General features: G+C 39.8%; 3 protein-coding genes across 4 annotated transcripts in view; 2 read left to right on the top strand and 1 right to left on the bottom strand.

Annotated features, from left to right (window-relative positions):
* LOC109483422 (decapping and exoribonuclease protein-like) overlaps positions 1–1,443 on the bottom strand; it is a 3,924-nt gene extending 2,481 nt beyond the window's left edge. The window contains exons 1-2 of the mRNA XM_019786435.1: positions 1,121–1,443; positions 357–470 (exon numbers count right to left, since the gene is read on the bottom strand). Coding sequence (XP_019641994.1) covers positions 357–470; positions 1,121–1,353 — 347 coding nt within the window. The 5' untranslated portion in view covers positions 1,354–1,443. The remainder of the gene's footprint in view (positions 1–356; positions 471–1,120) is intronic.
* An 18-nt stretch (positions 1,444–1,461) lies between these two features.
* LOC109483423 lies at positions 1,462–5,492 on the top strand. The gene is made up of 7 exons (XM_019786436.1): positions 1,462–1,662; positions 2,106–2,384; positions 2,914–3,049; positions 3,552–4,061; positions 4,254–4,312; positions 4,444–4,532; positions 4,852–5,492. Exons 2-7 carry the CDS (start codon positions 2,106–2,108, stop codon positions 4,895–4,897), a joined length of 1,119 nt encoding a protein of 372 aa, XP_019641995.1. The 5' UTR covers positions 1,462–1,662; the 3' UTR covers positions 4,898–5,492.
* Positions 5,493–6,005: 513 nt separating this feature from the next.
* On the top strand, positions 6,006–15,279 carry LOC109483330 (cadherin-related family member 1-like). Of its 2 annotated transcripts, XM_019786319.1 has the most exons (12): positions 6,006–6,134; positions 7,363–7,440; positions 7,567–7,641; positions 7,906–8,063; positions 8,433–8,483; positions 11,376–11,465; positions 11,694–11,780; positions 12,336–12,446; positions 12,943–13,086; positions 13,473–13,557; positions 14,323–14,448; positions 15,040–15,279. In XM_019786319.1, exons 2-12 carry the CDS (start codon positions 7,374–7,376, stop codon positions 15,225–15,227), a joined length of 1,182 nt encoding a protein of 393 aa, XP_019641878.1. In that variant the 5' UTR covers positions 6,006–6,134; positions 7,363–7,373; the 3' UTR covers positions 15,228–15,279. The 2 variants fall into 2 exon arrangements, with proteins under 2 accessions (XP_019641878.1, XP_019641879.1); XM_019786320.1 differs by lacking the exon at positions 8,433–8,483.
* Positions 15,280–15,674: the final 395 nt, after the last annotated feature.

Below are 15,674 nucleotides of genomic sequence, written 5' to 3'. Positions count from 1 at the left end.
ATATATATATATATATATATATATTTATATTATAATATAACTTGTTATATATTATATTATTAATAATCAATGTATACGTAACTTGTACTGGGAAAAAGAAACATGTCATTGCTGTGTGAATATTGACAAACAAACATGTAATTTTTATCACAAAGAGATACTTCGTACATTCAAGTTCTACAGACTCTGAGGTAATTTTGAAGTAGCCTTCATATCTTTTTATGCTCTGATAGTACACCAGTAGAAAAATTATCAATCCGTTCATTCACAACACCGTCATGCATTCATTTGTGTTGACTCAAAGACGTTAAGATTTACTCAGGAAACAACATCTGGGTTAATGTAGAATTAATTACCTTAAAATGTGATCTAGATGTTCTTTCTCATCTTCATCTCTTTTGATCAAAGTGTCGTACCCCTCCGTCAGGTCAAAGTTCACACGTTTGGGATCAGGAGGGACAACATAATATCTGTGAAACAGTAAAAGTAAATAGATTAAATACCATACTCTCAATATGTCCAGGAACACAGTTATATGTTTCTGGGCTTGTTTGGCCAGCTACATGTAACAATAATCCTTTCATCTATCTGTCTTAAGAATAGAATTCAAACAAACTTGGATCATACTATATAGAAAGAGCTCTCACCCAAAAAAAAGTAGAGTGGCCAGGCTAAATATTATTGCAACACAGTTTGTATTGAGCACAGGTAAATTTGATATGAAACTAGACAATAAAGCAAACTTCTTATGAACGCCACAATATTCACTTAAATTTGTTCACAATTATATTGTATTTGTTGTATTGTGCAATTGTAAGTGCAATTGTGTTTGTAATGTACTGTATCAGATGCAGTGCTACGTCACAACTACATCTTATATACTATAATGACATCTGTTTAGAAAGCGAAATTGTAAATTCACAAATCATGCAATGCCATACAATTTGTAGTTATATTGATCGAATAAATTTGTTTAAACGCTGACTATAATTTGTCATTTATAAGTGAAGACACGCTGAAAATGTCGAAAATTTAGCAATCAAATCGTTATAACAATGACGCTGAGACCTTCCAAGGCAATATTAAGAATCTAGAAGGTACAAATCTGACCTCTACCCACCGCAGTTTGCGTCCGTCGTTGTGGAAGTCGCGCGCTGTGTCCAGTGAGAACACGCCCACCTCGGACGGCTGTCGGTAGTTGGGAAAAGGGAGGTCAAATCTCGATACCGGGTAGACATCAAACGTGTTTCTCCCTCCGCCGAAATCTTCCGCACGTTTTAGTTCATATCTCGGCTTCTTCTGGCTCGTTCCTGTATCTTCTATCCGTCTTTTAAGTCCCGTGGAAGATGTCATGTTTACGTCTTTGGGTTCGAAACCCGGAAGTGGTGGCCTCGGGGGAGATGCCGCAAAGAGTAGTGGGAAATTTCTCCGTCTGAACCAATCAGGTTGCGAGATTTGGGTTGACCTTTGGTGACCCAAAATGGCGCTGTGGCAGTGATGTTTTTGCCACGGAATCGATCAATTTTAATTTTGAACAGCTGTTAGCGGGCTGAATAAACGCCTGGAGTCGGCGGAAATAGAATGAGTACGTTGCGTAAACGGTTGGCGAGCCAGAGAAGGTCTTGTCGGCCTCGTTCAAGAAAAGTCTAGCACACAATTGAAGTAAGTTGTACAGTTTCTTCCTGTTGTTAAATAACACAGTTATAAGTGTTATAACTTACGAACTGTTGCTGAAAAATATGAAGTAACGATGCAACGTAGAATTTTATGGCAACAGTATGATTCAAATTCAGAATTTCTTCGCAATCATCAATTATGCAACTAAGCTTGAATATTATTTCGAAACATGGTTTTATACCCTGTAATGTAAATATTATGGAATTTTCAACACCCTTACTAGTAGGTACTAGTAACTAATTTCATTGGTTCACAAATATGTAAAATTTAACAAACCTTCCATCTTTCATCATTTTTGCTAAGGATGTATGCCAAAATGTATAGGAGTTCAGATATAGGAAATTAAGTCACTGTTAGGTATGTAATACCAAATAAATGTTACATGTAACGTTATATACAATGTAGTTGTAGTACTTTCCTCTTTACAGATGATGAGCAAGCGCAAGGCTCTAATGCCTGATGTGTTCAAGCGGCGTAAGCGGGTTTGTGTAGGGGGCCTTGTGAGACCCACCCCGTCCAGTCCACAGTGGGGTTCAGACAGCGAAGACAACCTCAGCGCCGCGGCGCCCAGCGACACCAAGGCTGCCATGATGTACCTGTGCTCGCTGTTCCCCAAGCAGACGTACGAGGGGAGGATTCCTCCAATCATCATGAAGCACCAGCTCTACAGCGTGGTGAAGAATAAGACTCTGGTCGACAGGCAACTGGTATGTCTCCTACTGTACTGTTTTGTTTTACCCTTGATCAATGGGGGCTGCCATTTTTGTTTGTGGCAGTATTAGTTGGCCATTTTAATTGTTTGTTGTTATTGCCATGGTGCAAACAATAAATACTTGCCAATAGATAATTTCTCAGTCAGGCCACTCCAGTTTATTTCTTTGGTTCTCAGCCAGTTGAAAGAAAAGAGCAATAAGAAGAGATAAACAGTTTCCAGAGTTTATATTATATATGTATGTAGAAGTAACATCTGTGTACATAATATCACCAGGGTACATAATATCACCACCTTGAGAAATAGTAGTACTATCTAAATTTTAAAGAGATTTGTACTGCATGGTCCTACATTTGAGGTATGAAAGAGTGCATACCAAAAGTATGTTGCAGTAAAAATATCTTTAAGCACACTGTTTCTCAAGGTGGCGATATTATGTACCCTGGTGATATTATGTACACAGATGTGTACATGTCATTAACCATTTTTTGCTTCCCCGCATTAATTGTTTCCTGTTCCTCCAGAATGACCTGAGAAATGCCCATGAAGTGAAGATGATGAAGCTAGGGAATGAGGTGGACGAGTACTGTCTGGTCTTCACCGAGGACTACAAGAACCACATCACAATGTTTTACGGACAGGAGATCTCCAAAACTGTCGGTTAGTTTTGTTCCCTCTTAAGTTTTGGTCCTTCTTATAATGCTTGACAGGGTGGAGACTCCAATCTGTTAGAATCAAAGGTTACTAAGAGATCCTGATTGGAATCTCTATTAACTTCTAAACTCTGATTCAGATCTCTGCCAGTAGAATCAGCGATCGATTGATTGTGACGAGGGTCTGTAAGTACATGTATTATAATATTCACTGTCATGCTCCCTCAGGAATATTTTCAAATCTTGACCCTCTTAAAAATGCTATTTCCTGCATTTCGAGGGGCAAATTGTACTTGTAAACTAAGCTAAGTTGAACCAAGGAGGTTAAATACAAGTTGTATTTAACCTCCTTGGTTGAGCGACATCTAGATCTCTCTCCATATCTTTACTTGCTGATTTTTGTCCATCAAAGATTTCAATCAAAATTTTTGTCTGTGAGGAGCAGCAACAAACAGAAAGATGGATGCAGGCTAGAACACTGATTTGATCTCTTGTTTCTGGTTACACAGAGCGGTTCCTGAAAGATGTGGTGAGCAGAACCAATGAGATGTGTGTGACTCAGCAGATCATGACAGACCAAAACTTCACGGATGTGGAGATCACGTGGGTATTTTTTGGCTACACATACCATCAGTGGAGACAATGGAGACAATTGATACCCTTATGTTTTTCAGATAATGATGATATGCATTTAGCCATTCATTTCATGTTTACCTCCATGTACAGATGTTTTGTTTTGGTGTGTTTGTGTGTCATTTTTCTCGAGTGCTGGTTTTATTTGAGTACTAGTACGGTAAGATCATGGAAAGTCAGGGGGCATAATATTTTGCACAGGTGTGAAATCTTTGATGTCTTGTTTTGCCATGAATTTGGCAACACCACAGGGGCCTTACAATTCACCCTCTGTTGTTACTTCCCCAGACAACTGGTGAACGCTGGAGTGTTGACAGTCCGTGACTTGGGCAGCTGGTGGCTGGCAATTCCAGGGGCGGGGCTCTTTGTCAAACTCTTCACAAAAGGCAAGTACTAGTACATGTACATGGTGTAAATGTATCTGTCAGCTGTTGTTGTTCAGTAGTACATGTATCCAGCTTGATATTATACTGCTGCAGTGTCCATGTCTACATGTATACTTCATCAGAAGACTTTGTTCCAAGATATTCACTGAAAACCTTTCAAATGTTACATTTTCTTTCATCCTCACACAACAGGTAGAAAAGCAGTTCTGGCTTCCATAAGAAAAAGCAAGTACAAAGAGATTCTAAAACAGGTAAGCTTTCCAGTGCTTGTATTTGTTTAAAAATTTCAGTTTTGATAGCCTGAAAGTTTCTGGCCATGACTAATGAGATGCCTGACTTGAAGACCTTTGTCATGTGAGCTCCGTACTTCCTTATCCTATAGGAATTGGAGTCCAGAAAGATGTCAGCCTCAGTGAAACTGGGGATGTCCTATCACATCCATGATATCATTGGAGCAGATCTCGTTACATGGTACGTCAAATCTTCAAACAACTATAGCTTTAAACTAAGCAATTAAAGCCGTGGTGACAATGACATGTATAAAGTTTCACAATGAAAATTAAACTCTTTGGCTGTTGTGTATTATTAAATTACTAGTATGCATTCATACTGTGGAAGCACAGGAAAATTTTAATTGTTCTGTTTAAGAAATAAATTTGATTTATTCTTTATTGTTATAGTCCTGATATAATTCTCTTAATTTCTAGTAGTCACTCTATAATGGATAAGCTACTGTTGTGGCCTGGTGTCATCATCAAGAATGTAAAGTCACAGTCTTCTGCTTTTTCAGCATTGAGACCACATCAGGAGAGTTGCTGAGACTTAAAGACGACTGATGACTACAAATACTGACCAGTGTAGCCTGACAAGTGGTCAACACAACACACTAATTAGCCTAACGAGGAGATTGACATGTGTAACACAGGCTAATTACCACTGTTGTTGTCATTAGGACATGATATCTGTGAATATCAATTGATAATGCTGCTGAAATTCTTTAAAAAATCTCTAAATTCTCTTAGACATTGTTCAACAGTTTGAACAATTCTCTTTATATAGGTTTTGGTCCCGTGCTTTCCTATTATCATTTCTTTTATGGTACAGAAGATCCATATTTTTCTTTTACTATGTACAAATGCCATTGTTTTGTTGCTTATATTCTGTTACAGTACTATTCCATTGCTTTAAACTTACGTGGTCTTATGTCTACAATATACATGATGTACATGTGTATGTAACGTTAACCAAAAATGTGCCTGTTTGAGTCAAGGAGCTTTAAACATCAAGCCTGTTTAAATTTGATTTTTAACCTCCTTGTTTGAAGGAATCATTCCAATAGCTTATTGGTGTATGTCAGCTTCCAACTTGTGTAAAATATCGCTCTTGTGAGTGGCAAATTATTCAATCTGTAAATAAACACTGTCTCCGAAATACTGTCTTTGGAACATATGTTTAATGGATATCGTATTATCAAGCAGAATGCAGTTAATACTTACCCAACAGCATCATTGGGGATGTGGAGTGTAGTGTGTCTTGCATTATCACTGCAGGAGATGTCACCAGTACCTTATATCCTCCAACCAAAGGTTTTAGGGAAGATTGCTACCTTCTTTTGTTTGCCCTTTTTTTATGTAGCAACACGTGTATCCACTGAGTTGGCATCGTTTCTGTAAAGGATATTATGCAAAATTAAAAATTTTCGAACTCTTGTTGAGATCTGAAGTTAAAGCAAGTGTTGCAAATTTGTTATTGATTTCAATGTTCTTAATTTTTTTAATAAGCCCATATTTTCTAAACTTCTGGCCCACTTCGCATTGAAATGCGCGTTTCACGGGTGGGTATGATGACCTACCCGCACCGGGGTCGGGCAGGTACAATGTACCTCGGATGATATCGGATCCACCTTGTGGGGTTTTCTAAACACGTCATTGTCAGAGCCTTCAATTCAAGAACGTCCCGCGCAAAGGCCCCTGGTGATGTTTACGTGAGGTACACGACGGCTAAAGCACAGAAAGTTGAGAAAGAGTAACATCGTCATGTAACTTCGTGGAATTAGGTAGCATTATGTAACAGGTACGTTCTTTCACGTCTTTCCTTTCGTCCGTAGCTTGGAATTACTACCCTAGATGTCCTAAGTAGCAGAACCCTTTGTCAACCTACAGCTAGGCCTTCTCGTGTAACATTAGACGACCTTGTGAGAGGGGAGGTACTGTACACTAACCAAGGAAACACAGTTTATTTTTTGTTTTGCCATTTTTTATGAAATATATATTGTTGATAAGTACTTATGCGTACATGTAGAGTTTGCACAAAAGTGCTATGTTCCCATATTTGTTTAGATCAACTACGGTTATGTAGTAGGTATTTGCCCTTGACCGAAATAATACATCCACTCACGTAGAGCACGGTGTACCATTAGGATATATGTTACAGATACTAGCTGCACACAGCACTATAATCTGTGACACCAGTCTGCTTTATATGTTAGAGCAGCTTCAATCAAGCGTTGATGCAATCGAATTTATTTTCTAAAACGTGCGGATTCTTTTCATGAAACAAGAGAACGCAACGCAACAACCCAGTAAATACGGCTATATCAGATATCCTCACCACCATTAGTAAACAATGACTTTGTAAAGTAACACTATTTACTTGCACCAAGAAGGTTGTACGTGTAGTTTGTGTGGAGCGGTGATTGTAAAAGGTGTTTGCAATTGTGGTTGAACGGCATTACTGAAAAAGCTATGAAGGGCCATGCGTTGTTATGAAGTTTGGTCTGTTCGTTAAGTTTTTCATTAAGTTAAGATAAAGACAGATTTTGGGTTAGAGTTAAGGTAACAACCATCCATGGACATTCATGCCCGTAGCCAGGATTTTGAATGGGGGGGTTCTTCCCACTGCTTGAGAGGACCTCGAGCGCCGTAGCGAGGTTCCTAGGGGGGTCTGGGGGCATGCTCCCCCAGAAAATTTTGAAAAATGAACCTTCTAAAATGGCATTTCGAGCGTTTTTGAGGGGATTTCAAAGAAAAAAATCAGAGATAAATTTTCATTCAATGACAAAGGGAGCAATTTTTCTACGATTCCAGTCTATCTTTTCAAGAAAAATCTTGGACCTTTACATAAAAAGTGGACCTTTACATAAAAAGTGGACCAAAAAGTGGACCTTTGAGCCTTGTGGGGGGGTTCTTCCGAACCCCGAACCCCCCCCCCTGGCTACGGGCATGACATTACATGACTTGTGCCTTCTTGAATTTCTATCTGTACGTTTTTTGGGATGTTTCACTAAATTGCTGAATTTCAGGAGAGGCGCAAATGGGAAACACCAACTTGTGGAGAGAAGTAGTTGTGCTGGGGGTGGCCTGTATTCTTCTCAGAACAGGTGAGTTCATCGTCACGTTCCATTAGAGGTCGACTTGCGGACGATTTCGTTTCAATGATGTCTATGAAAGAATGTCATTAATTCATGAATTTGATCTTTCAATTCACAATCCCTGTCTCTTGTCAGGTGCAAAGGCCAACCAGCCCCCAATTATCACAGCTGGAATGGAGAACCATCAAATTCCAGAAGACACATTGGTTGGTAGGTGCAATGATGTTGGCTCTGTAACGTTACGTGTGCTAATAATTACACTTTGGTGATTGTAAATTAGTAAAACAAACAACTAGGGAGGACTTTCTAAAAGCAAACATTGGCTTTTGTCTACCTTTTGTTGCAAGTACCGATTCTGAAGTGAAATTGAATGTTTGTAAAGTGGGAAAGAATAAGGAATGATAATGATACTAGCCCCGGGTTGCTGTTACAAATCGGGTGACACCCAGGCTAAATGGTTACCTTACATAACAGGAACTACAGTGTACACCTTGGATGCAACTGATGCGGATGGTGATACACTGACGTACGGAGTCGGACAAGCGTACGGAGTCTCAGGACAAGTCACTAACCTGTTCATGGTTGATCCGAGCACTGGGGTTGTTACCCTGAGAACACAATTGGACAGAGAGGTAAGGTTAGCATGTAAGTTTAACGGAACAACCTTGTACGTGTTTTCAGACAATGCTTTTGTACATGTCACCCAATTTAAGAACTTAAAAACATGTGAATCTAATGACAAAGATAGAAGGCGCTCACTGCCAAAAATATCACAATTAGCACATTTCAATGTCTGCATTTGAACACCGATCGTTTGCTTTGCAATTAGTATCAATATGCACTTTTTTCTGTGTACTAGTATCAGCTGTGGCCCGCTCAAAAATGTACGTGTAATAACATCATTCACTCTCTCATTGTCACCTCTCTTGCTCCAGAGAGCGTTGCGCCTCACCAAGTAATGTCACGGTGGCATTTAACCCCTGAAAACAAATGTTTTACAGCAAACAGACGAATACCAGATTACTGTAACAGTCTCAGATGGGATAAATCAAGTAAGAATTTCTTTGACATGCATTCAGCTTTTACTGATTGTAAACCATGCATGTGAGATACTGTCAATTGCTATATTTGTGGATTGGTTTGAAAAGAAAAGGTCCCAGAAAGTTACTCCTATCACAACTGTAACAATCGTATTTACTATTACGCAGTTGCAACTACAACGACTGCTAATCATGAAATCGAGGGTATCACATGCAGAAGCTAGGAAAATACTATAATGCAGTCATGGTGTGAATTGAATCAGATTTGATTTGATTTGATTTGATTTGATTATTGAGTAGAAATGCTCCATTTCCAACAAAAGGTACAACAGACCCCGACCATTTTCATAACTATAGTTAAAGAGTTTGACTTGTTCCAACACAAGGAAGAAACTCACCATAAATTTTCGGCTGATCCCGTCAACCTTCGTTAGATTTGTGATGCAGTCGCTGACTTTCCGGACTCCCGGAAACGTGATGACGTCAGGAGTGCATCAAAAGTGGCGGGAAGACGGTATCTCCCACCATCACGGTTCAGAGAGGGTTGATGGGCCCTGATGTAGACTGCCTCCTTCACGCCTCTCACAAAGTAGAGATTGTACGTATTTTGTATATAATGGAGAATTCTACCGCCAGATCCACGAGGCAGCTATGGGCTCCCCAGTCTCGCCGATTGTGTGTAATTGTCTTCGTCAAGAAGATTATGGATTTGTCTCTCTCGGAGTGTGGGTGACTGCAGATTTATCGATATAACTCTGGAAGGCATGATTCAACGTCCATGATTTTTGGCAGGCAGATTACCGTTGTTGAGACTGATGCCAAGTGCAAGTTTGGGCTTTGTGGGGGGTCCGTACGTCACGGTAGCGGACTTTTTGTGTTTGTTGCTTGTTAACAAAATAACTCGAGTATACTTTGATAGATGTAAATGATTTTTGGTAGTCAAACTACTATTGTATAGGCCAAGGTCAAGTTCGAAAACGGGCCTCGTGGGGGCTCCCTATGTCGCTGTAGTGAACCTTTTGTGTTAGATATATAATGATTTTCCCCCAGCAACTTCTGCCTTGATTCAGATAGGGACAGCTGGCTGCCCCATCTGGGATCAATTAGTAGATAGTAGAGTACACTTGAGGGACTGTCCTATAACAACTGTGGGGGGAGGAGATTTTGGACATGCCTCAGGCTCAGGTCATTCCTTTGGGTCATTCCCTAAATTTTAAGGCCAGACCAAGTAATCTTTATGGTTGACGTCCACTGGAGACCTAAATTTATTGCAAATGCACTATAAAATACATGAAGGGCCGAAGAAGACTAAATTAAGATGCATAGATTTGGAATATACTAACAGTGGAAATACAAAGGTTACGATGCAAATAGAATAAAAGGACATAGTTTATCAACAAACGAAAACAGCAATAAATCTCGCCCTGTTCTGATTCTTGCCTTTCATCACATCTTCTCTTATTACAATTTACAGTAAGCAGAATTTTGGTAACGGTCATTTTTTAAGTAACAGCCAAAATCAGAAAAACTTCACTGCAGGGGGCATTTTCCGTTTTTTTTTTTGTTAGAAGGATAACTTGTGTATCTGTGGATGGAAGTTTATGAATTGAACAGGGTGGGACAGCTGTTTGGTTGTGGTAAATGTTTTCCCTGTAGGTCAACGACCTAATGGCCATATATCATGGTAACTGTCTTTAACTAAAAGCAATAACTCCTAAAATATATAAACATAAGACAATGGTGTCAAACAACGAATGATCCTTGACGAAGACATGAGATCTCTGACCTCTAGTCTGTTCATGGAACATCTTGAACAATTAGCCATTAACACTGCTTCTAATCCCCCACTGTGGTGGTATAGATACGTGGATGATACACATACGAAATTAAAAAGAGCACATGCTGACGAGTTTACCGAATACCTTAATAGCTTGGACCCCGACATAAAATTCACCACCGAAGAAGAACAAAATAAAACCTTACCTTTTCTGGATACCCTCACAGTGGTGAAAGACGATGGTTCGTTAGACATTAAGATCTACAGAAAACCCACCCACACGGACCAATATCTGAACTTTGGACACAAACTGGGTGTCATTCGTACATTGTTTCACAGGGCGGACACCATTATTACCAACCCCCACGATAGGGAGGCTGAGAAAGAACACATCACTCAGGCCCTGCTAAACTGTGGCTACCCCAAGTGGGCAGTTTCCAAGGCAACTGCTCCCAAACGTTCTACAACTGCTAGAAACCGTCAGTCAAACTCTTCCACGAGGCAGAACAGAGGTTTAGTCGTCCTACCCTATGTTAAGAACAGCTTTACGGAGAATCTTCGGGACACACGGCATAAAAACGTGTTTCAAACCGACCCGTACGTTAAGACAGCTATTAGTGGCCCCCAAAGACAGAACCCCCAAAGAACAAAAGTGTGGCGTGATTTACCACATTCGGTGCGCAGGTCAAAATATCAGAGGACCTTGCCCAGAGACATACATAGGGGAAACAGAACGGTCTCTCAAGGCTAGATTTTTGGAACACAGGCGCCCCAGTTCAAGTACATCGGAAGTGTCGCAACACATACACATCGAGTCCCCCGAACATACATGTATACAGTTACATTGGACAAGGTGCGCATTCTAGATACGGAGCAGGATTACTTTGTGAGAGGCGTGAAGGAGGCAGTTTACATCAGGGCCCATCAACCCTCTCTGAACCGTGATGGTGGGAGATACCGTCTTCCCGCCACTTTTGATGCACTCCTGACGTCATCACGTTTCCGACTTCCGGAACGTCAGCGACTGCATTACAAATCTGACGGAGGTTGACGGGATCAGCCGAAAATTTATTCTTCCTTGTGTTGGAACAAGTCAAACTCTTTAACTGTGGATTCTACCAACACAGGTGAGTTGGTATTCGAGCATTTTCATAACTGATGCCAACGACAACAGTCCAGTGTTCCAGGGTATTCCCTACGAGGTGAACGTAAATGAAGTGAGTTGCAATCTTTGTCTGTATCTCTCTCTCTGTGTATAATCCTATGTAAAAATATGGTTCAAACATTCACAATGGATTCACAAGTAGTGATTTTGTGATTGGTCATTGGTAACTATTATATTACATTTTAGATCTGGTCTTTTATGCGGCGGGGCTTTAGCTTGGAATTTGATATGCTGCTTTGGGATAGAGATATAACTGGGTTCTTGTCACTCTGTCTGTCAGAATGACATTCAACAAACCAGCATATTTAGGGTGACTGCAACTGACGCAGACCAGGGCATACGAGGAACTGTGTCCTATTATCTAGAGGTAAGTAAGTTGCGGGAATGCAACATTATAATTCATTTCCATTTAAAACACGTCTTAAAATCAATGAAAACACCTGTTGTAACATCAGACCAGTTATTAATATAATCACGGAAATCAAATTATGACACTTCATGATGTCACAGTGACCAAGTGTCCAAAACTTTGTATTGTAGTATCAGTGATACTAAAATACTTGCTTTTATGTATTGTAAAGTGTTAGTGTTTCTTAATTAACTGTATTGGGTTCCGAACAGGTCACTAAGTTCACCATGACGTCAGATACAGACATAAATGGATTACATTCCGACAAAAACCTCGAGGCAGAAGCTTACAGTTTAATTTTATCGTTCTATGTTCTATAACATACCGGGAGGGGTGTGTATTGGGCACAAATGCCTACACTGCTGATCAAATGATACAATCGTTGTTGTTGTTGTGAATCAGAAAATAATGTTGAAGTCTGGTGCCCCACAGTACTTAAATTCTATGTTAAATATATTTACAGTAGCAATTGTGATGTGACTATCTTGTCATCTATTGTTTCTTCTATGCCAGGATGGAGATGAAACAAAGTTTGAGGTTGACAGACCAACTGGAGTTGTGAACTTGAGGGAGGCGTTAGACTATGAAGAATCACCTATTCATCTAGTGTGGATCAGAGCTCAGGTGATAATTTTTCACCATCATTGCCTTAACTGACATTGGATCTGTGTATCCAATGTGTTGATATACTAATTTAGCTTTCATTTTTTTCTTATTGAAGCACCGATCTGATTATTGGCTCAGAAGTAATGCATGGACATAACACGTGTGCTAAGGTTATCTAAGTTTCAGCTTTCTAACTAGACGGTGTAACAGTTCCAACATCAAATGTTGTGGCTCCGGTAGAATGCTAATTGTTTTGTTTGTTTATTGTTTATTGTCGTTTTGCACATAAAAAAAAGTAATAGTATAAAATGAAATTATACACAATCAAATACATGCTGGAGAACTCAAGAAACCTGAAGGTTTGTCTAGTGGGCTCTCCCAAATCCTGTTAATTTAATATAATTCAATATAATTCCATCAATTTGTATACATGACAGATTATAGTTGGGCATTCAAATGCTTTGAACAAGTCTAAAAGCGCTAACAATCAACTGTTTGTAAACTTTTTGTTTAGGATGGAGGAGGCAGCTATCGGGGAAACCAAGTTGTCCAGAACAGCACCACTGTCCTGATAGTGCATGTTGTTGATGAGGATGACGAGTTCCCTCTGTTCTTGGGACTGCCTTGCTCAACCCACGTCAATGAAGACACTCCACTAGTGAGATTTTCATTTTCCTCATTTACAATAAAGTGGGGCTGAAAATGGACGAAGACAAGATCTTGCTATAAATCAGATCTAAAAATATTTTTAAAAGTCAAACCTCCTTGCAAAATGTTGAAAAAATAACCTTAAAAGAAAACAAATCATTCTATAATGTTGTGATTGGAAGGTATCAACTACAGTACACAACTGATCAACAGCATTGTCTGTTGTATTATATTGTACACGATAGTTCACTTCTAATGAAATACCCGATGTTGAATTGGATACTAATTTTGTAAAATGATAAACATTAAACAGGTATATCATTTTTCCATTTCATATACGTCTTTTAAGAAGTAAGATTAAGATTCATTAAAAAAGCCCAATTTTTGTTTCTAAAGGGAACATCCATCATAACTATCACTGCTGAAGATGAAGACTGCGGCATCTGCAACAATACGATCATTTATTGTACTGATGAACGGGGTACGTTTGCCAGTCTTTCTTCTTTATCTAACCATCCACATTGTTGTTTTGAAAAATGGACATGATTGGAAGCAGAAAAGTTGAAAAGGAACATTTTGCAAAACATGATGATACTGGTACATTTCGTTTACAATGTGGACAAAAATCAATTGAATTCGGGGATGAAAAGGGATTGTAATCTATCCATTATTAAGCCCCCCAGCCCCTGTGAGGTTGCCATAGCCTAAATGCCGGTTATTATAATCATCCTAATTACCCTAGGCCTTTGTTGGTTGTTCTGTATAGAGGCACAGACGTTTGTGCGCGGTGTTCGAATATGCTACTGATCCTGTGATCTTACCGACACACGGTGTCAGCCATTGGTAAAAAGTGCAAAGAAGTCACTTATATAGGTGACCTCGTGCGTCCGTTAAGAGACGCGTGATGTGATTTTTTTAATTCTGATGAAGACTGCAGTATGATAGTCTGCAAATCGATGCGCCTATGTTTTTGTTGGGTCGACCGAATTCTAGCACAAGCACTCACAGGAATCTAATAATGATAAAGTATTAGTAATAATCTAATAAGACTAATAATTACAACCGAATCTTGCACATATGCTTACATTACGTTCTTTCTTGTAACTTCCATGATTATTACCATTATGTTTAGCAAGATGATAACAATAATAAGAATGAAAATGAACTGTTCTTCTCTGTAAGTATTGATCTAGACTACATAACTTTACAAAAACGTATGTTGATCATGTCCGTAACTATCTTTCAGACCGCATCGCAATTTCGACTGTTGTGGGAGTTGCAGTTGGAACGACCATGCTGGGAATACTTGTGGGGATCCTGGCCACAATACTTGCACAAAGATACTGTGCAAACCTTTATAAATGTCCAGAAGGTACGAATAGGTTTCAAAGACACTTTCTACATGAAACTAAATGAATTGCAATATATCTTTATGCATTTAAGACTACCCGCTCTTCCAAACAACCTGCTAACATAACAAGCATTCATCATTTCTAGGTTAAACATGTTTATTTATTTATGACGATTTACCACATTTGTGGAAGGATTGACATAACAGGTGACTATCACCTTTACAAGATGTCAAACCTGAGACCAGACTGTAAGGTTTGAACCACTCACACCGGGAAGGTCCCCTACTCTTTTCGATAAGTGCGGTGGGTTCTTTTACGTGCGTGGGGTGTGGCTCTCCCAAACACGGGACCTCCATTTAACGTCCTATCCGAGGGACGTCCCTAACCGAAGCTAGGTACTCACTTACACCTGAGTGAAGTGAGGAAAGTCGTGTAAAGTGCCTTTCATAAGGGCACAAGATCGGTGACATGGGCAGGATTCGAACCCGCAACCTCTCGGGTGTGAGCCGAACGCGCTACCGACTGCGCCACACGACCCCACTATAATGTAAATTAATGTTAAAATGTTAATGTGTCAAACATGACAAGTCTCGAAATCCATGTATTTCTAGCTGCTGCTGATGTTGATGATGAAAGATATGACGATGTGCTGGCTGTACGAACAGACTCCAGGCGAAGCATGGGTGGAAATAAAGTTCCAATGGAGACCCAAGCCGCGGCACACACCCCTACAGATCCAGACGACAACTATCAAGATTTAATGCCAACTACTAGTAATACATATGAGACAGGGCTTTAGCCAGCTCGAATTTTTTTACCGTCCCCAGGTCAACCCAATTCGCGAAAAAAAATTACCGTCAACGCGAAAAAAAATCACGATCCGGTGATCGACATCACGCCCTCCCGCACACTTCATGTATTCAGTGTTCTAAATACCCGTCTTCAGTCTGCAATTTGCAGATAGATTTTCAAGATTGCAGGATAAACGGAGGTCTCATGCCTTCGACAGTGTGATATTGTTTTGGTGGGTGTTGTGTGTTTGTATAGTGTAGGTTTTTTGAAGATGATTATCGTAGTTATAGTGGTCAGAGAGTCCTTTTGTGAACGAAGTAACATACTACTAGTATTTACCAAGCCTGTACCATGTCTTTCTACGGAAAGACGGATAGTAGAATTCGGCAAAAAGGAGAGGAGAATTGGCCTGGGGAGTCGGGCCGCGAAAAGTTGTTTTCTTCCGTCCGATGCG

The sequence above is a fragment of the Branchiostoma belcheri genome, unplaced genomic scaffold, assembly GCF_001625305.1.
Source record: "Branchiostoma belcheri isolate BF01 breed outbred unplaced genomic scaffold, Haploidv18h27 scaffold64, whole genome shotgun sequence".
NCBI classification, from domain to species: Eukaryota; Metazoa; Chordata; class Leptocardii; order Amphioxiformes; family Branchiostomatidae; genus Branchiostoma; species Branchiostoma belcheri.
The sequence above is the reverse complement of the archived record's forward strand: the minus strand, read 5'-3'. Positions and strand labels throughout refer to the sequence as shown.

What these genes read in the sequence shown, in the direction of transcription:
- LOC109483423 (XM_019786436.1), top strand. Translation starts at nt 2,106, where the DNA reads ATGATGAGCAAGCGCAAGGCTCTAATGCCTGATGTGTTCAAGCGGCGT. An exon ending in CTCTGGTCGACAGGCAACTG is followed by an intron (nt 2,385 to 2,913) that starts GTATGTCTCCTA and finishes CTGTTCCTCCAG; the next exon opens with AATGACCTGAGAAATGCCCA. An exon ending in ACAAAGAGATTCTAAAACAG is followed by an intron (nt 4,313 to 4,443) that starts GTAAGCTTTCCA and finishes CTTATCCTATAG; the next exon opens with GAATTGGAGTCCAGAAAGAT.
- LOC109483330 (XM_019786319.1), top strand. Translation starts at nt 7,374, where the DNA reads ATGGGAAACACCAACTTGTGGAGAGAAGTAGTTGTGCTGGGGGTGGCC. An exon ending in TAGTGTGGATCAGAGCTCAG is followed by an intron (nt 12,447 to 12,942) that starts GTGATAATTTTT and finishes CTTTTTGTTTAG; the next exon opens with GATGGAGGAGGCAGCTATCG. An exon ending in CCTTTATAAATGTCCAGAAG is followed by an intron (nt 14,449 to 15,039) that starts GTACGAATAGGT and finishes ATGTATTTCTAG; the next exon opens with CTGCTGCTGATGTTGATGAT.